The sequence below is a fragment of the Oncorhynchus masou genome, chromosome 1, assembly GCF_036934945.1.
Source record: "Oncorhynchus masou masou isolate Uvic2021 chromosome 1, UVic_Omas_1.1, whole genome shotgun sequence".
Taxonomy (NCBI): Eukaryota; Metazoa; Chordata; class Actinopteri; order Salmoniformes; family Salmonidae; genus Oncorhynchus; species Oncorhynchus masou.
In genome coordinates, this window is record NC_088212.1 from 16,382,588 (window position 1) to 16,404,726 (window position 22,139).

The 22,139-nt window shown below is 45.9% G+C and overlaps 1 protein-coding gene across 2 annotated transcripts in view; it reads right to left on the minus strand.

Annotated features, from left to right (window-relative positions):
• Positions 1 to 743: 743 nt before the first annotated feature.
• LOC135521163 (EGF-like repeat and discoidin I-like domain-containing protein 3) overlaps positions 744 to 22,139 on the minus strand; it is a 208,883-nt gene continuing 187,487 nt past the window's right edge. For both annotated transcript variants that reach the window (XM_064947183.1, XM_064947126.1), the window contains 2 exons: positions 20,325 to 20,480; positions 744 to 3,146 (listed from right to left, as the gene is read on the minus strand). In XM_064947183.1, coding sequence (XP_064803255.1) covers positions 2,997 to 3,146; positions 20,325 to 20,480 — 306 coding nt within the window. In that variant the 3' untranslated portion in view covers positions 744 to 2,996. The remainder of the gene's footprint in view (positions 3,147 to 20,324; positions 20,481 to 22,139) is intronic.

Sequence of the window (22,139 nt, forward strand, 5' to 3'; positions counted from 1 at the left end):
AAGTTACAGCCTTGTTAGCTGCTTTAGATTCTTTTATATACATACATTTGAAATATAACTACACACAAGGCAAGTTGAAGGCATGGCTATGTCTATGCTAGGAATGCAAAAAAGGCTGTGTATCCGTCATTCTCTCAAATTTCTCCAGGAAGCTTTCATCCAGAGCCTGTTTACCAGGCTGCAGTTGTAAATCAGGCTGGGGCTCTGCTAAGACACACTCCTCATTCCACCGGCATCTCCTCTTTTCCGGATCATGCTCTAACGCAGGGTTTCCCCAAACTGGGTCCTGCTCCCACCCCCTCACCTGGTTGTCTAGGTCTTAATTGAAAGGAAAAAACAAAAATTAGCAGACACTCGGCCTCCATGGAATGAGTTTGACACCCCTGATATAACGGATGGGGCAGGCAGACTAAACAGATTGTTTTCTAATCAGCTTTTAATTGGTGTGCAACTTCACTCACCTGAGTTACGAGGCAATTATCTCCCCATACGGGATCTCACGTAATTGATTCATTAATAGACAGTGTAGTTTCACGTTTGGCCTTCGACTCACGTCTTGATCCCCTGCCACAGCAAAGAGAATGAAGTTGAAAGTGCAATGAAGGAACTAAGCATGGCAGCCTACGGTAAATCAATGAAGGCGACACGCTAAAGCACAGCCACGTGTAATCAGACGCTGGGAGAAAGCAGAGCATGATCAGAGAACGAGAAAAGACTCTCCTATTAAAGACGGGTAACGTGACACCTTTGCGAGCAAAAAAAGGAAAGCCATTCAATTCACAGACATATTTTTATTGGTCAAACTGAAAGAGCTCTTATTTGAAGCAACATTTTTTTTCAGCTGTACACAGTATTAGTTTCTGACTCTCCTTCGCAAGCTTGGACTAATCAGCATATAATTGGTACACTTTGCTAGATAGCGCTTGAAACTCAGAATGAGTTGACACAGAAACACAATATGGACATCCTGGTTCCCCTTCACCAGTTAGCCAAGGTTTTACAATGCAGCAATGGTGAGTGCAAAGTAAAGGACCTGTAACATAATGCTATAACAAAATGTGCCTGTGGACATGGACATATTTGATACTGTATCCCTCCTAATATGTCATGCTGCCATATCCATTGGTCAGTAAAAATCCCGTTGTGAAAAGTGCACACAGGCAGCCATCTAGGATGATAAATCAAGCAGACAACCTTATGGAGACAGGAACAGCTGGACAAGAAATACTAGTAAATAGCTCGATCAAAAGCCAAGATATCAAAATATTAAACAAAAAACATTATGCCTAGCCAAATACATCCATTATAAAAAGTGAGTTAGTTGTATGGCATGACGCTTATGCTGTGTCCATGGATCTAACAAATGTTACACTGTTTTACACCAATACCAACTTCACATCCAGTTTTGTTCAAACAAAATCGCTCTATCAGCGTATATGGGTTTCAGGATTATGAACGAATAACATCGGGAAACTTTCTTTTTGGGACGTAATGTCCCAATATCATAAAGGTCACTCCAGGGACATTCCGATTGGAAATTGCACAAACTAGGGTAAAAGTCAAGTGGCTTTTTTCCCCAATCATATTGCAAAAAATGGGCATAAGTCCTTGACTATTCTGGTATTTCTGGTGTCAATCAAATATATATTTTTTATGTTGCACGTAATGATACTTTAAAATGCAACACTGAAATACAGTGACATACTGAAACAACAACTGATAATGTGCATTGTACATATCAAAGACAAAGACAGATATTTATATATTCAAAGTTCTTACTTCGTTTTTTTTTGGAAAATGCATGAATAGAAAGCTGTTTGTGTTATGCTGTCACTATGTATTTTGATATAAAAAAGAAAATATAATAAATAAAGAAAATATTTCTGTGAAGTAAGTTTGTCATTTTATTAATTTGATTGCCATGGTAATGTCTGTAAACGTAAAAAAATAATAAGTAAAATATTATATTAAAAGGAGGGCTTACTCTTAGAAATGATAAAATTGTGGGTATGGATGGATGTCTTCTATCCTGAGCTCTTCAAATTGATTCAAAAGTATATTGTAAAGGCAGAATTGGGCAGGATAAAAAAGCAGACAAAAAGAAAAGTAAACAGTATACAATTCTACAATTGTGACGTAATTATCTTGAAATGCTAATTACATTGAAATAAATTAAAGAAGCAATAAAAAGCTGAGAGCATTTGGACTCGTCAATCAGCTAGCCCATCAAGCTCAGTGTCTATACTGCTTGTTATTCGTTGAGCAGATCAGTCACTCTTTAAGCTTTTGAGGTGTGTATCAGAACTATTTAAAATGCACGTAAAAATAGATCCCTAAAACAAAGCGATTGCTCGTAGGGAAGGAGTTATAAATGATTTGTCATAATATACATTTAATATAATAATTTATGCACCATGCAATTATTAAGTGTTTTACATAAAATACAATGGCATTGTTGTTGTTTTTGACTTGCGTTACAATGTCAGTGTCAGCAATGGTAAAAGCCTGGCTTGAAGAGGTGTAAAATATATCTGTCACTGTAGTATTTTAGTTGTCATCGTTGAAGGATTTCTTGGATAGTTCCGCTATGAGTTGAAGTGGGGTTAATAATGTCCAATGAAGCATGGTAGATAGGTTTCATGTCGTCTTTGTTAAAAAGTGACACTGTACAGTAGCTTCCATGGCAATACGTTTAAATCAGAGTGTGATTCCCCTCCCCACTCCCCCACCCCTGCCAGTCAAATATGTTACACAAGTTCATTCCAAACACCATGGAAATCTGGAGAAAAATAAAAGACATTAACCACAAAAGAAATAAAAATAGGACAAGGACAGGTTTAAATCATTGTACAAAAAAACAAACAGCAACCCAACACAACCAAACACGTATTCTTGAAAAATCCATTTGAAATTGATTTCTTTTTACAGGTTGCACAGTTTATATTGAAACACGGGATCTGGGCTAGATGATCCATTATTAAAGGGGGGAGGGGCGGTCACTCTTCCTCTGTGCATCCCAGTAACTCTGCACGCAAAGTGATCCTGCTGTACCACGACCATGGAAGGATCCGGACAAATCGGGCGTAGATGGGCGGAGCTATCACGTTCTTTCTGTGCGTGTCATTGTCAAAGTTTCCTTGGAACACCTGCGAAAGGAAGGACAGTGGGAATGACATTAAATGAATTGTGATCTTGAACACCCACACAGAGCACAGAAAGCTTATTAGCATATGTGCACCTCATCACGCAAACAAAGGGAAATAAGAAAGGATAGCAAGAGCAAAGGTTAGAAGAAGATAAAGAGAGATGGACATGCTGTGTAGGCTACATAATTCTGATGGCTACATTTCCATAACGTCAATGCCCAGAAAGATGGTCAAGACCTGTGCTTTGTGGCCATAGAAACACATGGCAGTGGTGTTACTGTAGCATCCTATTGTCATTTCCCTCACGGCAGACCATTCTTGGTGCAGTAGCATCCAACAAAACCCAATAGATAGGCAGTTTGCTAAACAACAGCCCAGAAGTAAATTATCAATCTCTCTGCTGATATGTAGTTAAGCGAGCGAGAATAAAATATTCAAATATAAACAAGCATAACAAATGTATTGGGATGCACACTGTGTTGTTGATAAATACAAGCCTTGTGTCTAAGTGTGGTTAATCGACAGTAGAATTAAATGGAATATGGGTGATAGGTACCTACTGGGACCGCTTCATTGAAGGCCGTGATCATTTCAATTAAACAAGCGTGATTATGACTATTTAATTGGGATGTAATGGGACTCGCCATTATGTGAAATGGAAAACCAGTGGGACGGACCCCTGCAGGTGTTGAAGACATTCTGAGTGGTTGACTTGACATCAGCCAACTATGATCCCTAGAAAACCTTCTTTCAGACACCTTTCTATGGTTTTCTCAGGCTTTCTCAGTCCTGTTCCTGGGGCCCCACTGGGGGGCAAAACCTTTTCTTGCCCAGCACCAACACATCTGATTCATTCAACTAATCAAGGGCTTGACGATTAGGTGTTGATGATCAAATACAAAGTTCATTCCTGTTGGTCCCCCAGGACCAAGGACATTCAGTCGTGATGTAAGGGAACTCGAGCTGGTATATATGGTAGAAAGGTCTCAAAAGCTGAACACATTCCGTTTCTGATCTCCTTTGACGTGTTCTGCTGCATGGTGCACAGGATTCCTGTGAAATAATGACACTTGAGCAAGCCACACCGCATTTCCACTCGAAGAATCCTGCTCCTTACTGAAGAGAGCAGTGAGAAGGCCTGCATTATCCTCCTACTGCAAGACACTTCATAGTCACTTCAGACTGCTCAATTCCCAAAATATTCCACAGATCGCTAACACGCACTAAGGTAATTCCCCCACTAGGGAGGATGTCTTCTCAATGGCTTTTCTGGGGCCCTGGGTATGATCAGCGATAGCACTCATACCAAGTCCTTATCATCAGCCCTATACAAGCCCTGGGAGAGTATGCTGAAAGCTCTAGAATTACTGCAGTTCTGACTGGGCACAGTGAGTAGGGCACATAAAGCCTCCCCCCAGTACCCTGCCCTGAACTTCGTCACTTTTACTAGCCAGCTACCACCCACCTGAGAGACTGCCGCCCTATGTACATAGTCATTGAACACTGGTAACTTTAATAATGTGTATATGCTGTTTTACCCACTTCATATATACAGTATATACAGTATTCTAGTCAAGGCTCATCCTACTGCTGTACACACCTTTATTCATTTACTGTCCATAATGTCTATACATACCATAATATACATACATATTTATATTCAGAATCTGACATTGCTCTTTCTGATATTTCTTCATTCCTTAATTCCTTTCTCATTTCATTATTGAATTCGTGTGTATTGTTTTGCATTGTTAGGTATTACTGCACTGTTGAGGCTAGAAATACAAGCATTTTGCTGCATCTGCGATAAAATCTGAAAGATATATGTATGCAACCAATAAAATGTTATTTCATTAGGGCCAAGCGTTTTTCCCTGTAGATCACATAGTCAGGAAAAAGTCCTAACTCTGATTTAGTAGTGTAATAATGGAGAGTTAGAACTGGTTCCGTGCCGTTTTGTATACATCAATATGGGCCTTGTTATCGTTCATGTTGCTTTTATGTAAAAAAAAGTAGACATTATGTAATTCGACACGAGATATGTGGATGTGACCCTTTTGTGCAAATCTCCCATTGACTTCCATACATGATTTGATTTATAACTGTTGACGTGTGCGTCAGATATGATCAACATGTCTGACGCACTCACTAGAGTCTGTATTTATGTACAATGAATGATGTTGTCTTTTATTGCAATCTGCAAATACATTCACAAAAGATTCCCACACCTCCCTATTCCACAAACATGTCAGGTTCCTCTCCAAAAACCACTCCACACTTACTTAGAGGCGTGAATGCCAAAGGTGTGAATTCTTACAAAATAAGTGTCATCTTCGATACCCCTCACACTCAAGGTGAAGACATTATCCAGCAGACTGGTTTAATGGTCCAGACCAGAGTCCTAAAAACGGATGCAAATAGTGATACATGCAGCTATTCAAACATCAAAGTTCCGGCATCGCCAGCATAGCAAACCCACCAATGCAACCACATTTCATTTTGCTGGAACAGAGGAGGTCTTGGTGGAAGCAACCGACACACATGTTATAGACTCATGACCACACAAGACTCTGATCTGGACCATTAAACCAGTCTGCTGGATGCAGATACAGTGAAGGTCTAAAGTGAACACAATATTCTGATGGAGGTATTTAACCCAAAAAGGGCGACAACAGATACACAACCACCCTACAGTCCCTTGAGGAGCTGTTGGAATGGGTTTAGGTAGAGTGGTTGCAGCATACTGCAGTTTACCCCCTGGATCTCTGGTGGTAGTGCAACACAGGGGTCTCAAGGGCCCTTATCTGCATGAAGAGAGGATGACAGGCAATCCAGCCTCTGATTGATGGGGTAAGCAGTATGGTAGGTTTAAACACACACACACACACACACACACACACACACACACACACACACACACACACACACACACACACACACACACACACACACACACACACACACACACACACACACACACGGCATGCAAAACATGGACATGTAAGTAATGACTTTCTCTCTCCTCATGTCTCTCCTCATCTGTTTCTCTCTCCTCCTCCTGTGTTGTTTGGTCTTTTTCTCTTGATCATGTCTCTCCTACTCTGGATTCGATTAAGAATGTCTTTGGTATTCACACGTCTACTCATACAGCATGCTGTACAGTTAAGGACCAACTCTTCATCCTTCATTCTTTTTCATGGTTTCCCTCCCTACAGTTTCTCGTCCCTAGTTGTTTCCTACCGCTCTTTCTCCCACCTCCATTCCACATGAGGCTTTTGAGGGGAGGAAGGCTCAAAATAATGGCTGGAATAGAGTGAATAAAATAAAATATATCTGTTACATGCTTCGTAAACAACAGGTGTAGACTAACAGGGAAATGCTTACCTACGGGCCCTCCCAACAATGCAGAGATAAATAGTGGAAAATCTATATAAAAAATACAAATAATAGGAATAAATAGAAAAACAATAACACAAGGAATAAATACACTATGAGTAACGATAACTTGCCTATATACACGGGGTACCAGTTCCGAGTCAATGTGCAGGGGTACAGTGTAACTGAGGTAGATACTGTATGTACATATACGTAGGGATAAAGTATAGGTAGGAAACGTTGACGGAAACATTATGTACAAAAAAGTTAAGATTAGTGCAATAAAATACACCAAATACCTCAATTGGTCAGGAGCCCATAAAAACAACTGCCATCCCCTCCAGAATGGAATGGTATCAAACACATGGTAACCATCTGTGTGATATGTTTGATACCATTCCATTCACTCCGTTCCAGCCAATTGAGGTGCCAACAGTCACCTGTACTCCAATCTTTCCCCCTATATTGTCACATGGATCTCAGGCTTTAGTCATTCCCTACCACAGGTCTGCAGACAAACACCCTTAACCCTAGAACCGCTAAAGCATTAATTGTAACTATGTGAAAAATATGTGATTACTCTACCATTTTTTAAGTCATGCCCTCCTCTGTCCTTGACTTTTCCTAAATAAGTCTATATAATACACTGACACTGTTAGAAACTTAATATCACAATAAGAACTGGAGTGATAACCAGTTTAGGGAGGGCATGTCCTCTTTTTGAATGGTTTACCCCGTAGCCCCTCCTTTTCTCAACAGTGTGGCCTGCTCCTCTCCTTCTCCCAACAGTATGGCCTGCCCATCTCCTTCTCCCAACAGTATGGCCTGCCCATCTCCTATTCCCAACAGTGTGGCCTACCCATCTCCTTCTCCCAACAGTATGGCCTGCTCCTCTCCTTCTCCCAACAGTATGGCCTGCTCCTCTCCTTCTCCCAACAGTATAGCCAACCAGTCTCCTTCTCCCAACAGTATGGCCTGCCCGTCTCCTTCTCCCAACAGTATGGCCTGCTCCTCTCCTTCTCCCAACAGTATGGCCTGCTCCTCTCCTTCTCCCAACAGTATGGCCTGCCCATCTCCTTCTCCCAACAGTGTGGCCTGCCCATCTCCTATTCCCAACAGTGTGGCCTGCCCATCTCCTTCTCCCAACAGTATGGCCTGCCCATCTCCTATTCCCAACAGTGTGGCCTACCCATCTCCTTCTCCCAACAGTATGGCCTGCTCCTCTCCTTCTCCCAACAGTATGGCCTGCTCCTCTCCTTCTCCCAACAGTATAGCCAACCAGTCTCCTTCTCCCAACAGTATGGCCTGCCCGTCTCCTTCTCCCAACAGTATGGCCTGCTCCTTCTCTCCTTCTCCCAACAGTATGGCCTGCCCTCTCCTTCTCCCAACAGTGTGGCCTACCAGTCTCCTTCTCCCAACATGGCCTGCTCCCAACAGTATGGCCTCTCCTTCTCCCAACAGTATGGCCTGCCCATCTCCTTCTCCCAACAGTGTGGCCTAGTCTCCTTCTCCCAACAGTATGGCCTGCCGATCTCCTTCTCCCATCTCCTTCTCCCAACTGCCCAGTATGGCCTGCCCATCTCCTTCTCCCAACAGTATGGCCTGCCCATCTCCTTCTCCCAACAGTATGGCCTGCCCATCTCCTTCTCCCAACAGTATCTCCTTCTCCCAACAGTATGGCCTGCTCCTCTCCTTTTCCCAACAGTGTGGACTGCTCCTCTCCTTCTCCCAACAGTATGGACTGCTCCTCTCCTTCTCCCAATAGTGTGGACTGCTCCTCTCCTTCTCCCAACAGTATGGCCTGCCCATCTCCTTTTCCCAACAGTGTGGCCTGCCCATCTCCTTCTCCCAACAGTATGGACTGCTCCTCTCCTTCTCCCAATAGTGTGGACTGCTCCTCTCCTTCTCCCAACAGTATGGCCTGCTCCTCTCCTTTTCCCAACATTGTGGCCTGCTCCTCTCCTTTTCCCAACAGTGTGGCCTGCCCATCTCCTTCTCCCAACAGTATGGCCTGCTCCTCTCCTTTTCCCAACATTGTGGCCTGCTCCTCTCCTTTTCCCAACAGTATGGCCTGCTCCTATCCTTCTCCCAACAGTATGGCCTGTCAGTCTCCTTTTCCCAACAGTATGGCCTGTCAGTCTCCTTCTCCCAACAGTATGGCCTGCCCGTCTCCTTCTCCCAACAGTATGGCCTACCAGTCTCCTTCTCCCAACAGTATGGCCTGCTCCTCTCCTTTTCCCAACAGTATGGCCTACCCATCTCCTTCTCCCAACAGTATGGCCTGCCCATCTCCTTCTCCCAACAGTATGGCCTGCTCCTCTCCTTCTCCCAACAGTATGGCCTGCTCCTCTCCTTCTCCCAACAGTATGGCCTGCCCATCTCCTTCTCCCAACAGTGTGGCCTGCTCCTCTCCTTCTCCCAACAGTATGGCCTGCTCCTCTCCTTCTCCCCAGTCTATCTCCTTTTCCCAACAGTATGGCCTGCTCCTCTCCTTCTCCCAACAGTATGGCCTGCCCATCTCCTTCTCCCAACAGTATGGCCTGCTCCTCTCCTTCTCCCAACAGTATGGCCTACCCATCTCCTTTTCCCAACAGTATGGCCTGCTCCTCTCCTTCTCCCAACAGTATGGCCTACCAGTCTCCTTCTCCCAACAGTATGGACTGCTCCTCTCCTTTTCCCAACAGTATGGCCTGCCCATCTCCTTCTCCCAACAGTATGGCCTGCCGATCTCCTTCTCCCAACAGTGTGGCCTACCAGTCTCCTTCTCCCAACAGTATGGCCTGCTCCTCTCCTTTTCCCAACAGTATGGCCTGCTCCTATCCTTCTCCCAACAGTAGGGCCTGCCCGTCTCCTTCTCCCAACAGTATGGCCTGCCCGTCTCCTTCTCCCAACAGTATGGCCTGCCCATCTCCTTCTCCCAACAGTATGGCCTGCCAGTCTCCTTCTCCCAACAGTATGGCCTGCTCCTCTCCTTTTCCCAACAGTGTGGACTGCTCCTCTCCTTCTCCCAACAATATGGACTGCTCCTCTCCTTCTCCCAATATGGACTGCTCCTCTCCTTCTCCCTGGCCCCATCTCCTTCTCCCAACAGTATGGCAGTATGGATGCTCCTCTCCTTCCCCATAGTGTGGACTGCTCCTCTCCTTCTCCCAACAGTATGGCCTGCTCCTCTCTTTTCCCAACAGTGGCCTGCTCCTCTCCTTTTCCCAACAGTGTGGCCTGCCCATCTCCTTCTCCCAACAGTATGGCCTGCTCCTCTCTTTTCCCAACATTGTGGCCTGCTCCTCTCCTTTTCCCAACAGTATGGCCTGCTCCTATCCTTCTCCCAACAGTATGGCCTGTCAGTCTCCTTTTCCCAACAGTATGGCCCCAGTCTCCTTCTCCCAACAGTATGGCCTGCCCGTCTCCTTCTCCCAACAGTATGGCCTACCAGTCTCCTTCTCCCAACAGTATGGCCAGCCCATCTCCTTCTCCCAACAGTATGGCCTGCCCATCTCCTTCTCCCAACAGTATGGCCTGCCCATCTCCTTCTCCCAACAGTATGGCCTGCTCCTCTCCTTCTCCCAACAGTATGGCCTGCTCCTCTCCTTCTCCCCACAGTATGGCCTGCCCATCTCCTTCTCCCAACATCTCCTTCTCCCAACAGTATGGCCTACCCATCTCCTTTTCCCAACAGTATGGCCTGCTCCTCTCCTTCTCCCAACAGTATGGCCTGCCCATCTCCTTCTCCCAACAGTATGGCCTGCTCCTCTCCTTCTCCCAACAGTATGGCCTACCCATCTCCTTTTCCCAACAGTATGGCCTGCTCCTCTCCTTCTCCCAACAGTATGGCCTACCAGTCTCCTTCTCCCCAGTATGGACTGCTCCTCTCCTTTTCCCAACAGTATGGCCTCCCTCCTTCTCCCAACAGTATGGCCTGCCCATCTCCTTCTCCCAACAGTATGGCCTGCCCGTCTCCTTCTCCCAACAGTATGGCCTGCCCATCTCCTTCTCCCAACAGTATGGCCTGCCAGTCTCCTTCTCCCAACAGTATGGCCTGCTCCTCTCCTTTTCCCAACAGTGTGGACTGCTCCTCTCCTTCTCCCAACAGTATGGACTGCTCCTCTCCTTCTCCCAATAGTGTGGACTGCTCCTCTCCTTCTCCCAACAGTATGGCCTGCCCATCTCCTTTTCCCAACAGTGTGGCCTGCCCATCTCCTTCTCCCAACAGTATGGACTGCTCCTCTCCTTCTCCCAATAGTGTGGACTGCTCCTCTCCTTCTCCCAACAGTATGGCCTGCTCCTCTCCTTTTCCCAACATTGTGGCCTGCTCCTCTCCTTTTCCCAACAGTGTGGCCTGCCCATCTCCTTCTCCTAACAGTATGGCCTGTCAGTCTCCTTCTCCCAACAGTATGGCCTGCTCCTCTCCTTCTCCCAACAGTATGGCCTGCTCCTCTCCTTCTCCCAACAGTGTATGGCCTCCCAACAGTATGGCCTGCCCTCTCCTTCTCCCAACAGTATGGCCTGCTCCCCATCTCCTTCTCCCAACAGTGTGGCCTGCTCCTCTCCTTCTCCCAACAGTATGGCCTACCCATCTCCTTCTCCCAACAGTATGGCCTGCTCCATCTCCTTCTCCCAACAGTATGGCCTGCTCCTCTCCTTCTCCCAACCCTGCTCCTCTCCTTCTCCCAACAGTATGGCCTGCCCTCTCCTTCTCCCAACAGTGTGGCCTGCTCCTCTCCTTCTCCCAACAGTATGGCCTGCTCCTCTCCTTCTCCCCATCTCCTTTCCCAACAGTATGGCCTGCCCATCTCCTTCTCCCCATCTCCTTCTCCCAACAGTGTGGCCTGCTCCTCTCCTTCTCCCAACAGTATGGCCTGGACTGCTCCTCTCCTTTTCCCCATCTCCTTCTCCCAACAGTATGGCCTGCTCCTCTCCTTCTCCCAACAGTATGGCCTGCCCATCTCCTTCTCCCAACAGTATGGCCTACCCTCCTTCTCCCAACAGTGTGGCCTGCTCCCCTCTACCCTTCTCCCAACAGTATGGCCTGCCCATCTCCTTCTCCCAACAGTGTGGCCTGCTCCTCTCCTTCTGTATGGCCTGCCCATCTCCTTCTCCCAACAGTGTGGCCTGCTCCTCTCCTTCTCCCAACAGTATGGCCTACCCATCTCCTTTTCCCAACAGTATGGCCTGCTCCTCTCCTTCTCCCAACAGTATGGCCTGCCCATCTCCTTCTCCCAACAGTATGGCCTGCTCCTCTCCTTCTCCCAACAGTATGGCCTACCCATCTCCTTCTCCCAACAGTGTGGCCTGCTCCTCTCCTTCTCCCAACAGTATGGCCTACCCATCTCCTTTTCCCAACAGTATGGCCTGCTCCTCTCCTTTTCCCAACAGTGTGGCCTGCCCATCTCCTTCTCCCAACAGTATGGCCTGCTCCTCTCCTTTTCCCAACAGTATGGCCTGCTCCTCTCCTTTTCCCAACAGTATGGCCTGCTCCTCTCCTTCTCCCAACAGTATGGCCTGCTCCTCTCCTTCTCCCAATAGTGTGGCCTGCTCCTCTCCTTCTCCCAATAGTGTGGACTGCTCCTCTCCTTCTCCCAATAGTGTGGACTGCTCCTCTCCTTCTCCCAACAGTATGGCCTGCTCCTCTCCTTTTCCCAACAGTGTGGCCTGCCCATCTCCTTCTCCCAACAGTATGGACTGCTCCTCTCCTTCTCCCAATAGTGTGGACTGCTCCTCTCCTTCTCCCAACAGTATGGCCTGCCCATCTCCTTCTCCCAACAGTATGGCCTGCTCCTCTCCTTCTCCCAACAGTATGGCCTACCCATCTCCTTCTCCCAACAGTGTGGCCTGCTCCTCTCCTTCTCCCAACAGTATGGCCTACCCATCTCCTTTTCCCAACAGTATGGACTGCTCCTCTCCTTTTCCCAACAGTGTGGCCTGCCCATCTCCTTCTCCCAACAGTATGGCCTGCTCCTCTCCTTTTCCCAACAGTATGGCCTGCTCCTCTCCTTTTCCCAACAGTATGGCCTGCTCCTCTCCTTCTCCCAATAGTGTGGCCTGCTCCTCTCCTTCTCCCAATAGTGTGGACTGCTCCTCTCCTTCTCCCAATAGTGTGGACTGCTCCTCTCCTTCTCCCAACAGCTCCTCTCCTTTTCCCAACAGTGTGGCCTGCCCATCTCCTTCTCCCAACAGTATGGACTGCTCCTCTCCTTCTCCCAATAGTGTGGACTGCTCCTCTCCTTCTCCCAACAGTATGGCCTGCCCATCTCCTTCTCCCAACAGTATGGCCTGCTCCTCTCCTTCTCCCAACAGTATGGCCTACCCATCTCCTTCTCCCAACAGTATGGCCTGCTCCTCTCCTTTTCCCAACAGTATGGCCTGCTCCTCTCCTTTTCCCAACAGTATGGCCTGCTCCTCTCCTTCTCCCAATAGTGTGGCCTGCTCCTCTCCTTCTCCCAATAGTGTGGGCTCCTCTCCTTCTCCCAATAGTGTGGACTGCTCCTCTCCTTCTCCCAACAGTATGGCCTGCTCCTCTCCTTCTCCCAACAGTGTGGCCTGCCCATCTCCTTCTCCCAACAGTATGGCTCCTCTCCTTCTCCCTGGACTGCTCCTCTCCTTCTCCCAACAGTATGGCCTGCCCATCTCCTTCTCCCCAGTATGGCCTGCTCCTCTCCTTCTCCCAACAGTATGGCCTACCCATCTCCTTCTCCCAACAGTATGGCCTGCTCCTCTCCTTCTCCCAACAGTATGGCCTACCCATCTCCTTTTCCCAACAGTATGGACTGCTCCTCTCCTTTTCCCAACAGTGTGGCCTGCCCATCTCCTTCTCCCAACAGTATGGCCTGCTCCTCTCCTTTTCCCAACAGTATGGCCTGCTCCTCTCCTTTTCCCAACAGTATGGCCTGCTCCTCTCCTTCTCCCAATAGTGTGGCCTGCTCCTCTCCTTCTCCCAATAGTGTGGACTGCTCCTCTCCTTCTCCCAATAGTGTGGACTGCTCCTCTCCTTCTCCCAACAGTATGGCCTGCTCCTCTCCTTTTCCCAACAGTGTGGCCTGCCCATCTCCTTCTCCCAACAGTATGGACTGCTCCTCTCCTTCTCCCAATAGTGTGGACTGCTCCTCTCCTTCTCCCAACAGTATGGCCTGCCCATCTCCTTTTCCCAACAGTATGGACTGCTCATCTCCTTCTCCCAACAGTATGGCCTGCTCCTCTCCTTCTCCCAATAGTGTGGACTGCTCCTCTCCTTCTCCCAACAGTATGGCCTGCCCGTCTCCTCCCAACAGTATGGCCTGCCCGTCTCCTCCCAACAGTATGGCCTGCCCGTCTCCTTCTCCTAACAGTATGGCCTGCCCGTCTCCTCCCAACAGTATGGCCTGCCCGTCTCCTCCCAACAGTATGGCCTGCCCGTCTCCTCCCAGTATGGCCTGCCCGTCTCCTTCTCCTAACAGTATGGCCTGCCCGTCTCCTTCTTCCAACATTTGAAAGTGCCCAGCTGACAATGACCCCGACAATTGCCTCAAAACTGAACCTAAACTATATACCGAAACTAATTTCACACATATAACAACAGAATAAATAAATTAAGTAAAGTGATGGGGAGAATGGGTGAGTTGATAAGTGAGGGGAAGCGAACGATGCATAATTATTTAATCACCAATTGTGAATGAAGAACAGGGCGGGCCATTCTATTGTAATTATAGGCCTCATTTTAAAATGGTATGTACTCTATATCAGTCCACCGAATCAAAGCAGTCTTATCAGTCAACTCTGGCCTATTTAGAGTAGCCTATACAGTGAGAGTGTGCGTAATTGTACATTCTGAATGGCTTTCAATATCTGGGATAATTCCACTTCGCCTAGCAGGTGAGCTAGTGTCGGAGAATGTGGTGATGAGGCTTGTGGAACTTTATGTAGGCAAGGGGAGAAATGTCAACACGGACAATTTCTTCACTTCAGGGTTATTGGCGAACAAGTTGCTTGAAAAGTCTGGCCGGCACCATGAACAAAGTGAACAAAGTGAGCTCTCTCACTCTGTGCAAAACAAGGCATCTGCACAGCCATTGTACTCCACAATGGTGCAATAAAATGCAAATTAATTACTTAAAAATCATACAATGTAATTTTCAGGATTTTTGTTATAGATTCCGTCTCTCACAGTTGAAGTGTACCTATGATAAAAATTACAGAACTCCACATGCTTTGTAAGTAGGGAAACCTGCAAAATCGGCAGTGTATCAAGTACTTGTTCTCCCCACTGTGGAATGTTGCAGTCAGAATGACTCCTCATTAGTTTGAAGGGGGCGTCCATCGAGGCCCAGCGGTTCTAGTGTTAACGAGTATCAGAGCTCGGCCCTCTCCCGGTCATCCATTCCCTCCCCTCTCTCCTGTGCCTGACCAGGCCCACTGATCAGAATACCTGAGTAGGAGAATACCTGATTAAACTGCTTAAAAACACAGGGGAATAAAAAAGAGAGAAATATTCAACATCACTTCACCTTATCCGCACTTCTTCCACCTGCACTTTAATGTGTCTTTTCTATCTAAATCTCACAGGCAGCCTGACTCGGCACAGTGCCCTGAAAGACATTAACTCAACATGGTAAGACATGTACTCAACATTGAAGTGTAGTGCTGACAGGGTGCAGTGGAAGTGTTCATTCCACAGAAGGGATTTTGCTCTTGAGTTGTTAACTTGTTAGTTGAAGTGATGAGCATGCGATTTGAGGTGCAACACGTACAGAAATAAAGGCTGTGTTAAAAACAAATCCCATTTCTAGACCATGAATACGACAATAAGAGTGCAATAGATTACAAGGTTACTATTGATATGGATATATCTGGAAATCCATTATTGGGGACCTTCTTAACCGTTTTCAGCTCACTATTAACATTTCTATGACTCCATTTTCTCCACAGCAGTGCAATTTGTGACATGTTCTACCTCCTAAAAACAAAGAAGAGTGGTCTTATCCCATCAAGTTTCGGTGCAGAGAGGCAATTTACAGTAGATTTAATAGAGCAATACACCAAATATTGAAGCTCATTCTATCATGGAGGAATGTTGGAGAATAAAAAACATTTTGGAGAAGGGCCTGTATCAAATCTTACACGTTGTTAAACCGTTCTGTGTGGACCTAAAATCTTTACCCTTGCTATTATTGTACAGTTTAATTGAAGTCTATTGGGCTCGGGAGAAGAGAACCGGTGGTATCAATTGCAGGAGTGCTGCCACAACGGTAATATAGCAGACACAAGATACAGTTGAGCTATTACAACAGGGAGGCCAGCAAGAATAGAAAAACAGCAGTTGATTGAAATATGACAAGGATCTCTCCGGAGCCATCCAGAGACTTCCACTGTCAGGCTCTCTCTATGAAACAAACAGGGTGGAACAAGAGATGTGCAGGACCACTAAAAAAGAACAAACAGTAACAAACAGTGAGAAAGAGGAGAAGAGAAAGTGAAAAAGAGGATGAAGCCTACCGACTTGCCCTTGTGGTTTTACTTGGAAAATAGTAGACCTGGGTTCAAATACATGAGTATTTAGTTATTTGTAATTGAGATACTTATGTACAGTGTATTTTCATACGTTCTAATAATATGACCCGAATCAACTACTTCTATTGTAAGCCTTTCCTAATAATTTCCTACAAATAGCTTACTATTTAAAACATGTTTTTCATATAATCTTTTTTAAAAATGAATTATTTCAAATACCAAACAGACCTTTTTTGAAATGCATGGAAATGTTTAAATATTTAATTTAAAATGATACTTCAGTATACTCCAAAACTTTCCAGGTGTATTTCCAAATACATTCCAATATTCAGCTCGTTACATTTTAAAATAATAAAATGTCAAAATACTAGATCAAATAATATATATTTGTAAGTAATTGAAATACAGTAAATAGAAATTGAAAATCTAGAAGTTCACTGACTGGGTCCAATCTTTATAACGCACAAGTCTCTTGGTATAGTAAAATAAAGTCAATTATTTGTATATTTTCTCAAAAACAGTCTTTAAAAAGGCAAAAATGTCAAATAAAGAAATGCATCTCCCTGCCAAGATGAGGGGAGTTGGAAGAAAAGGCCAGATGTTTGGGTCTAGTTACTTCTGCAGCCTCTCGGAGAAGGCACACCGTGTTCCAAACCTCCTCAAACAAAGACATCCATTTATGTGTCCTCACATGCCCTCACTGACAGTCTAGGGTGGACTTCTATGCTACAGAGTGAGATTTGCAATGACTGCTTACTGCTTTCGCTCTAATCTAATCGCCAATGGTTGTGTACCGAATAGTCCATCTCCTTCCGTTCTGCGGCGCACCTTTGGTTTGACCCAGGAGCCGGCCTTTTCCCCAGCATTGATTTTACTGCCTGAGCCAGTCAAGGGCGTACATTACCGGACGAGCCTGGGGGGACTCAGGGGGTTGACCACTGACCATACTTCATTATTCAAAACTGCTGCAGAGGCGAAGAGTGCAGGTCTCTTAGGCCTAGCAAACTCCAGCTCTTATGTAGCTTGTGGCTAGCTCGGGTGACGCAAGGCAATCTCAGCTCAGCCTTGCCTTCATTGGTTCCGCTCAATCAAATTCACATCCGCAAGCCAACCACTTCTTCAAGCGGCGAGGCAATATAGACCGAATCACAGCTAATCTTGACCCTTCACCGCATGTTTCAGATGTGGTGGTGTACAGAGCAATGCCAAAGGGGGAGGAAACGAGAGCTATTAGTGGTTAATCTTAAACTATGATTGTATTTACGCCATCTAACATGCTGTTACCCTCTGACCTGAGGGGAATTGGCAGGTCCACTGACTAATTAACCCTTTGGCACCTAAGTGGAACACCATTACACATGAATCAATTACTTCTGTGCTTGATTTCCCCCATCAACGTACTCTGCAAATATTGGCAAATAGGAATCCGCAGTGAGATCGGTGGGCTGCTGCGAAGATGGTGCTATCATTGAATGTGTACATTTTTTTGAGTGCAAGTGTGAGGATTTGCATGTTGACGAGTCTGCTTGTGTTAAATCAATGTGTGAGTGTGTCAGTGTTTCCATGTGTCAGTGTATAAATGGAGGTGTGTGGTCCTGTGTGAATAAGCATTTGTTTGATAGATAGACAGATAGATAGCGACGGAATGTATGGTTTATAAATACATGCAACATCTAGGTGAGTGACAGCCAGTAGTGTCTGCGGCCATGTCCCTGGTAGTGTCTGCGGCCATGTCCCTGGTAGTGTCTGCGGACATGTCCCTGGTAGTGTCTGCGGACATGTCCCTGGTAGTGTCTGCGGACATGTCCCTGGTAGTGTCTGCGGACATGTCCCTGGTAGTGTCTGCGGCCATGTCCCTGGTAGTGTCTGCGGCCATGTCCCTGGTAGTGTCTGCGGACATGTCCCTGGTAGTGTCTGCGGCCATGTCCCTGGTAGTGTCTGTGGACATGTCCCTGGTAGTGTCTGTGGACATGTCCCTGGTAGTGTCTGTGGACATGTCCCTGGTAGTGTCTGTGGACATGTCCCTGGTAGTGTCTGTGGACATGTCCCTGGTAATGTCTGTGGACATGTCCCTGGTAGTGTCTGTGGACATGTCCCTGGTAATGTCTGCGGCCATGTCCCTGGTAGTGTCTGCGGCCATGTCCCTGGTAGTGTCTGTGGCCGTGTCCCTGGTAAAGTCTGCGGCCGTGTCCCTGGTAGTGTCTGTGGACATGTCCCTGGTAGTGTCTGTGGCCATGTCCCTGGTAGTGTCTGTGGCCATGTCCCTGGTAGTGTCTGTGGCCATGTCCCTGGTAGTGTCTGTGGACATGTCCCTGGTAGTGTCTGTGGACATGTCCCTGGTAGTGTCTGTGGACATGTCCCTGGTAGTGTCTGTGGACATGTCCCTGGTAGTGTCTGCGGCCATGTCCCTGGTAATGTCTGCGGCCATGTCCCTGGTAGTGTCTGTGTCCAAGGGTATCTGTATGCTGACCGAGGCCTCTCCTCTCGGTCTCTGCCACACTGAGGCTCAGGAGGGGAGAGACTTGAAGAGAATATTTACAAGGCTCAGTCACTCTGCCCAACCAGACCCCCACCCAGACAGAGCCACAGACACACAAACGTTCGCACACTCTCCATATTGCACACACACATGCATGGATGTGCACATACAAACACACACTCAGATTCTCTCCCAAACAGTCAGGCATGAATCCATAGACACACACGCAGGGCTCTTAGCCCAACCTCTCCAAGCCTGTGGCGTAACAGGAAACGCCTATTGAGTCCTCTAGCATTAAATGCCTGAGAGGGGGAAACACCTTGAGAAGTAATATATCTGGAAAGCTCATCACAGCTTTGTCCTGGGACACACTGATTAACAGCCCTCCAGGCCTTGCTCACAAATATGCTCCAAAACACGTGTCACTCATTCTACGGAGCGCCAAGGGTCTGCGGGTTTTCGAATTAAGGTCACTAATTAGGATGTTTTGATAGAATATTTTGTTGTGGCTTGCATAGTTCATTAATAGTTATTTCATATGTAGCATATGAATGTGCCATTATATAGTATCGCTGTATTCTTAGTCTACGCTTATTGTTACAAATGAGGAACTATAGATTTCAAAACAAAAGGTTACTAGGATCCTGCCATTGTCTCCTTTACCTCTTCTCTCTCGGTCCTGCCAGGTTTAACAAACGTTTGAAAGTCTTCCAGTGCTCAAAATTGAGATTGGTTGAAAACGCGGTGGCCTGCATCCAAAGATCATCCTGGGCATTGAAATGATAAACTCCTCAAGCGAGGCATTCAATCAGCGGATGGAGAAGTATTGTCAGGCATGGGCCGCTAAACTGACCATTTATTGGCACATGAGGGCATACAGTAAATTGATGTGTGCCCATTGGAGGGTGATATGTGACATAACAAGTTACCATTATATATCTGTTTTAGAATCCTTATCTTCGCCATTCTCCCGTTATGACAGCCTGCTTCAGGAAACAACAGCTAATTTGATCACTAGTCATAATGCTCATTTGGTGAATTTATGTTTCTGGAAAATGTAGTTCACTATATTCTGTTAAACAGAGACTGGAAGCTGCCAGTGTGTTTTACAGGATTTAATAAATAAAGAGATCTCTGTGTGTGTGTTTAGGTGTGTTTCCTCCCAGGTTAGCTCTACTCTGACCATCCTAAGACCATAAGCAACAGCACCATGAAGTCCTTATCTTTAAGCAACACACCGAGAGTAGCAAAGTAAACAGGCCTCATCTAAAACAACAGCCCGAGTAGTTTTGCTGCTCTCCTGATAGCAGGGAGCCTGCCACAGCCTCCTTCCCTTCCGCTGGCTGCCGTGGGTGATTGGAACAAACACGTGTACTCTATTGAAGGACCGCAAACACATTTTCGGGCAGTGTACCTACCAGGACTGCTAGACAACATGCCCTTATCTGATCCAAGAGACGAGACAGCGGCAGAGAGGCCCCAGCAAGCTGTGCTGGAGCCCGAGATAAGAAGATGCAATGCTAACACAGAGATGAGACAGGGACAGATCTGGACAACTACAGGCTGCACAACACATTTCTCCATTAATTCTGCTTCTCCCATTCATTTACTATTTCATTCAATGGGGTGCTATTCTTGTTTTCATAATGGACATTTTTATTTGGATGCATTTGGGATATTACTGCTGAATGTTGAAATATTGTTTGGCTTTTATAACTCCTAATACTTCTGCTTGAGTTCTGGTAGACACTGTTCCTTCCATTACTCAGGGAATGCAGTGTTTGTGTTCCATGTATTTTCTAATGGAGCAGTTTGGTTATCTTCATGGAGTGTGGATGGCTCACCTTGTCCTTCTTCTGTTTTTCATCTTGATATAGGAGCCACCTCTCTCCATCGTTGCTGTAGGCCACCTTGTAGGAGCCGACGAACTGGACATGGCCAAAGTCCTTGGCCCCCTGGGTGATGATCCCGGTGATTTTAGTAGGGAGGAGCATGTCAACCTGAGAGACAGAGAGGGAGATAAAGAATGGGGTGGGTGGGGTGGAGGGGAGAGGAGAGAGAAATAAACTTAGTCACCTCTCTGACTCAGCTAAACGAAAGTGTCAGTGATGCTGAATTTTCTCCATCCAGTCCGTCAGCATCTTTTCTCTTCTTATCTCCAGAGACGATTTATAAAGACATTGTACATTTGGTTGCAAGAAGTAACCTTCAATTATTCACAGCATATTGAACAACAAGGCCTCTCCTCAGCAGAGCAGAAACCGCCGGCCATTGCAGCTTCTGAGAGCCGGGCAGCATCATATGGGTAAATGTTTTAACACACTCTCATTTGTAGCCTACATCAAAGGGTTTGGTAGTAAACAGCTTCTGAGAGCCGGACAGCATCATATGGGTAAATGTTTTAACACACTCTCATTTGTAGCCTACATCAAAGGGTTTGGTAGTAAACAGCTTCTGAGAGCCGGGCAGCATCATATGGGTAAATGTTTTAACACACTCTCATTTGTAGCCTACATCAAAGGGTTTGGTAGTAAACAGCTTCTGAGAGGTGGGCAGCATCATATGGGTAAATGTTTTAACACACTCTCATTTGTAGCCTACATCAAAGGGTTTGGTAGTAAACAGCATCTGAGAGCCGGGCAGCATCATATGGGTAAATGTTTTAACACACTCTCATTTGTAGCCTACATCAAAGGGTTTGGTAGTAAGCAGTGTAGCTGTTACATCATTTACTTTTAAGGTTCAATTATTCCTCATTATTTAGAGCTAACACAACAGTCCATGTTACTGGCTGTTGTGTTAAGCCTGGACTTTAACACACAATAACAACCATGTTCAGAATGTACCATAACTATCTGTTTTACTATCACCAAGCCCATGCAGGATTTCATGCAATTACCACCAATTAAGTCAATGGTTTGTCTGGGTTAGCATCTCTATACTTATTATGCATTGATTATGGTCAATGACTAATGTATGTGAATTCACAATGCCAAAAACAATACATTGTTTGAATCTAAATTGGAAGAACCTGCGAGCAAGGCACACTGAATGTAAGATGGGTATCCCTGGAGTATAGAACTGTGCATTGAGGGAAAATGCATCTATAGTATCTGAGCAGAATTATGGACTTATAGGTGTTTTCACTTTATCTTTCATAATTTAGCCTCAATCAACATAGCCTTGCATCTGAGGAAATTAACAAGCAAATGTGTGCATGTCCCTAATCATACCAGGTTGCATCCCACAGAGGAACCAGGGAGAAAAACAGGTAATGTTCGGGCCATACATTTTGCATTCTGTCAACGATAAGATCCTCTAAATCTCTTTCACATGACAATAAAAATAACACCTTAATGTGTGGCTTAAGGATCAAATAAATTGCCTGACATTGCACTCTCAGGTAATGTCTTAGAGCTCAACATAGTAACCATGGATGACAGTTTAAAAGAGGAACCATAAATAGTTTTTGACCACAAATGATTTTTTGTATTTTTTATTTTACTTAACTAGGCAAGTCAGTTAAGAACAAATTCTTATTTTCAATGATGGCTTAGGAACAGTGGGTTAACCTCTTGAAACTCTAGGGGCGCTATATCATTTTTGGATAAAAAGACGTTCCCGTTTTAAGCGCAATATTTTGTCACAAAAAGATGCTC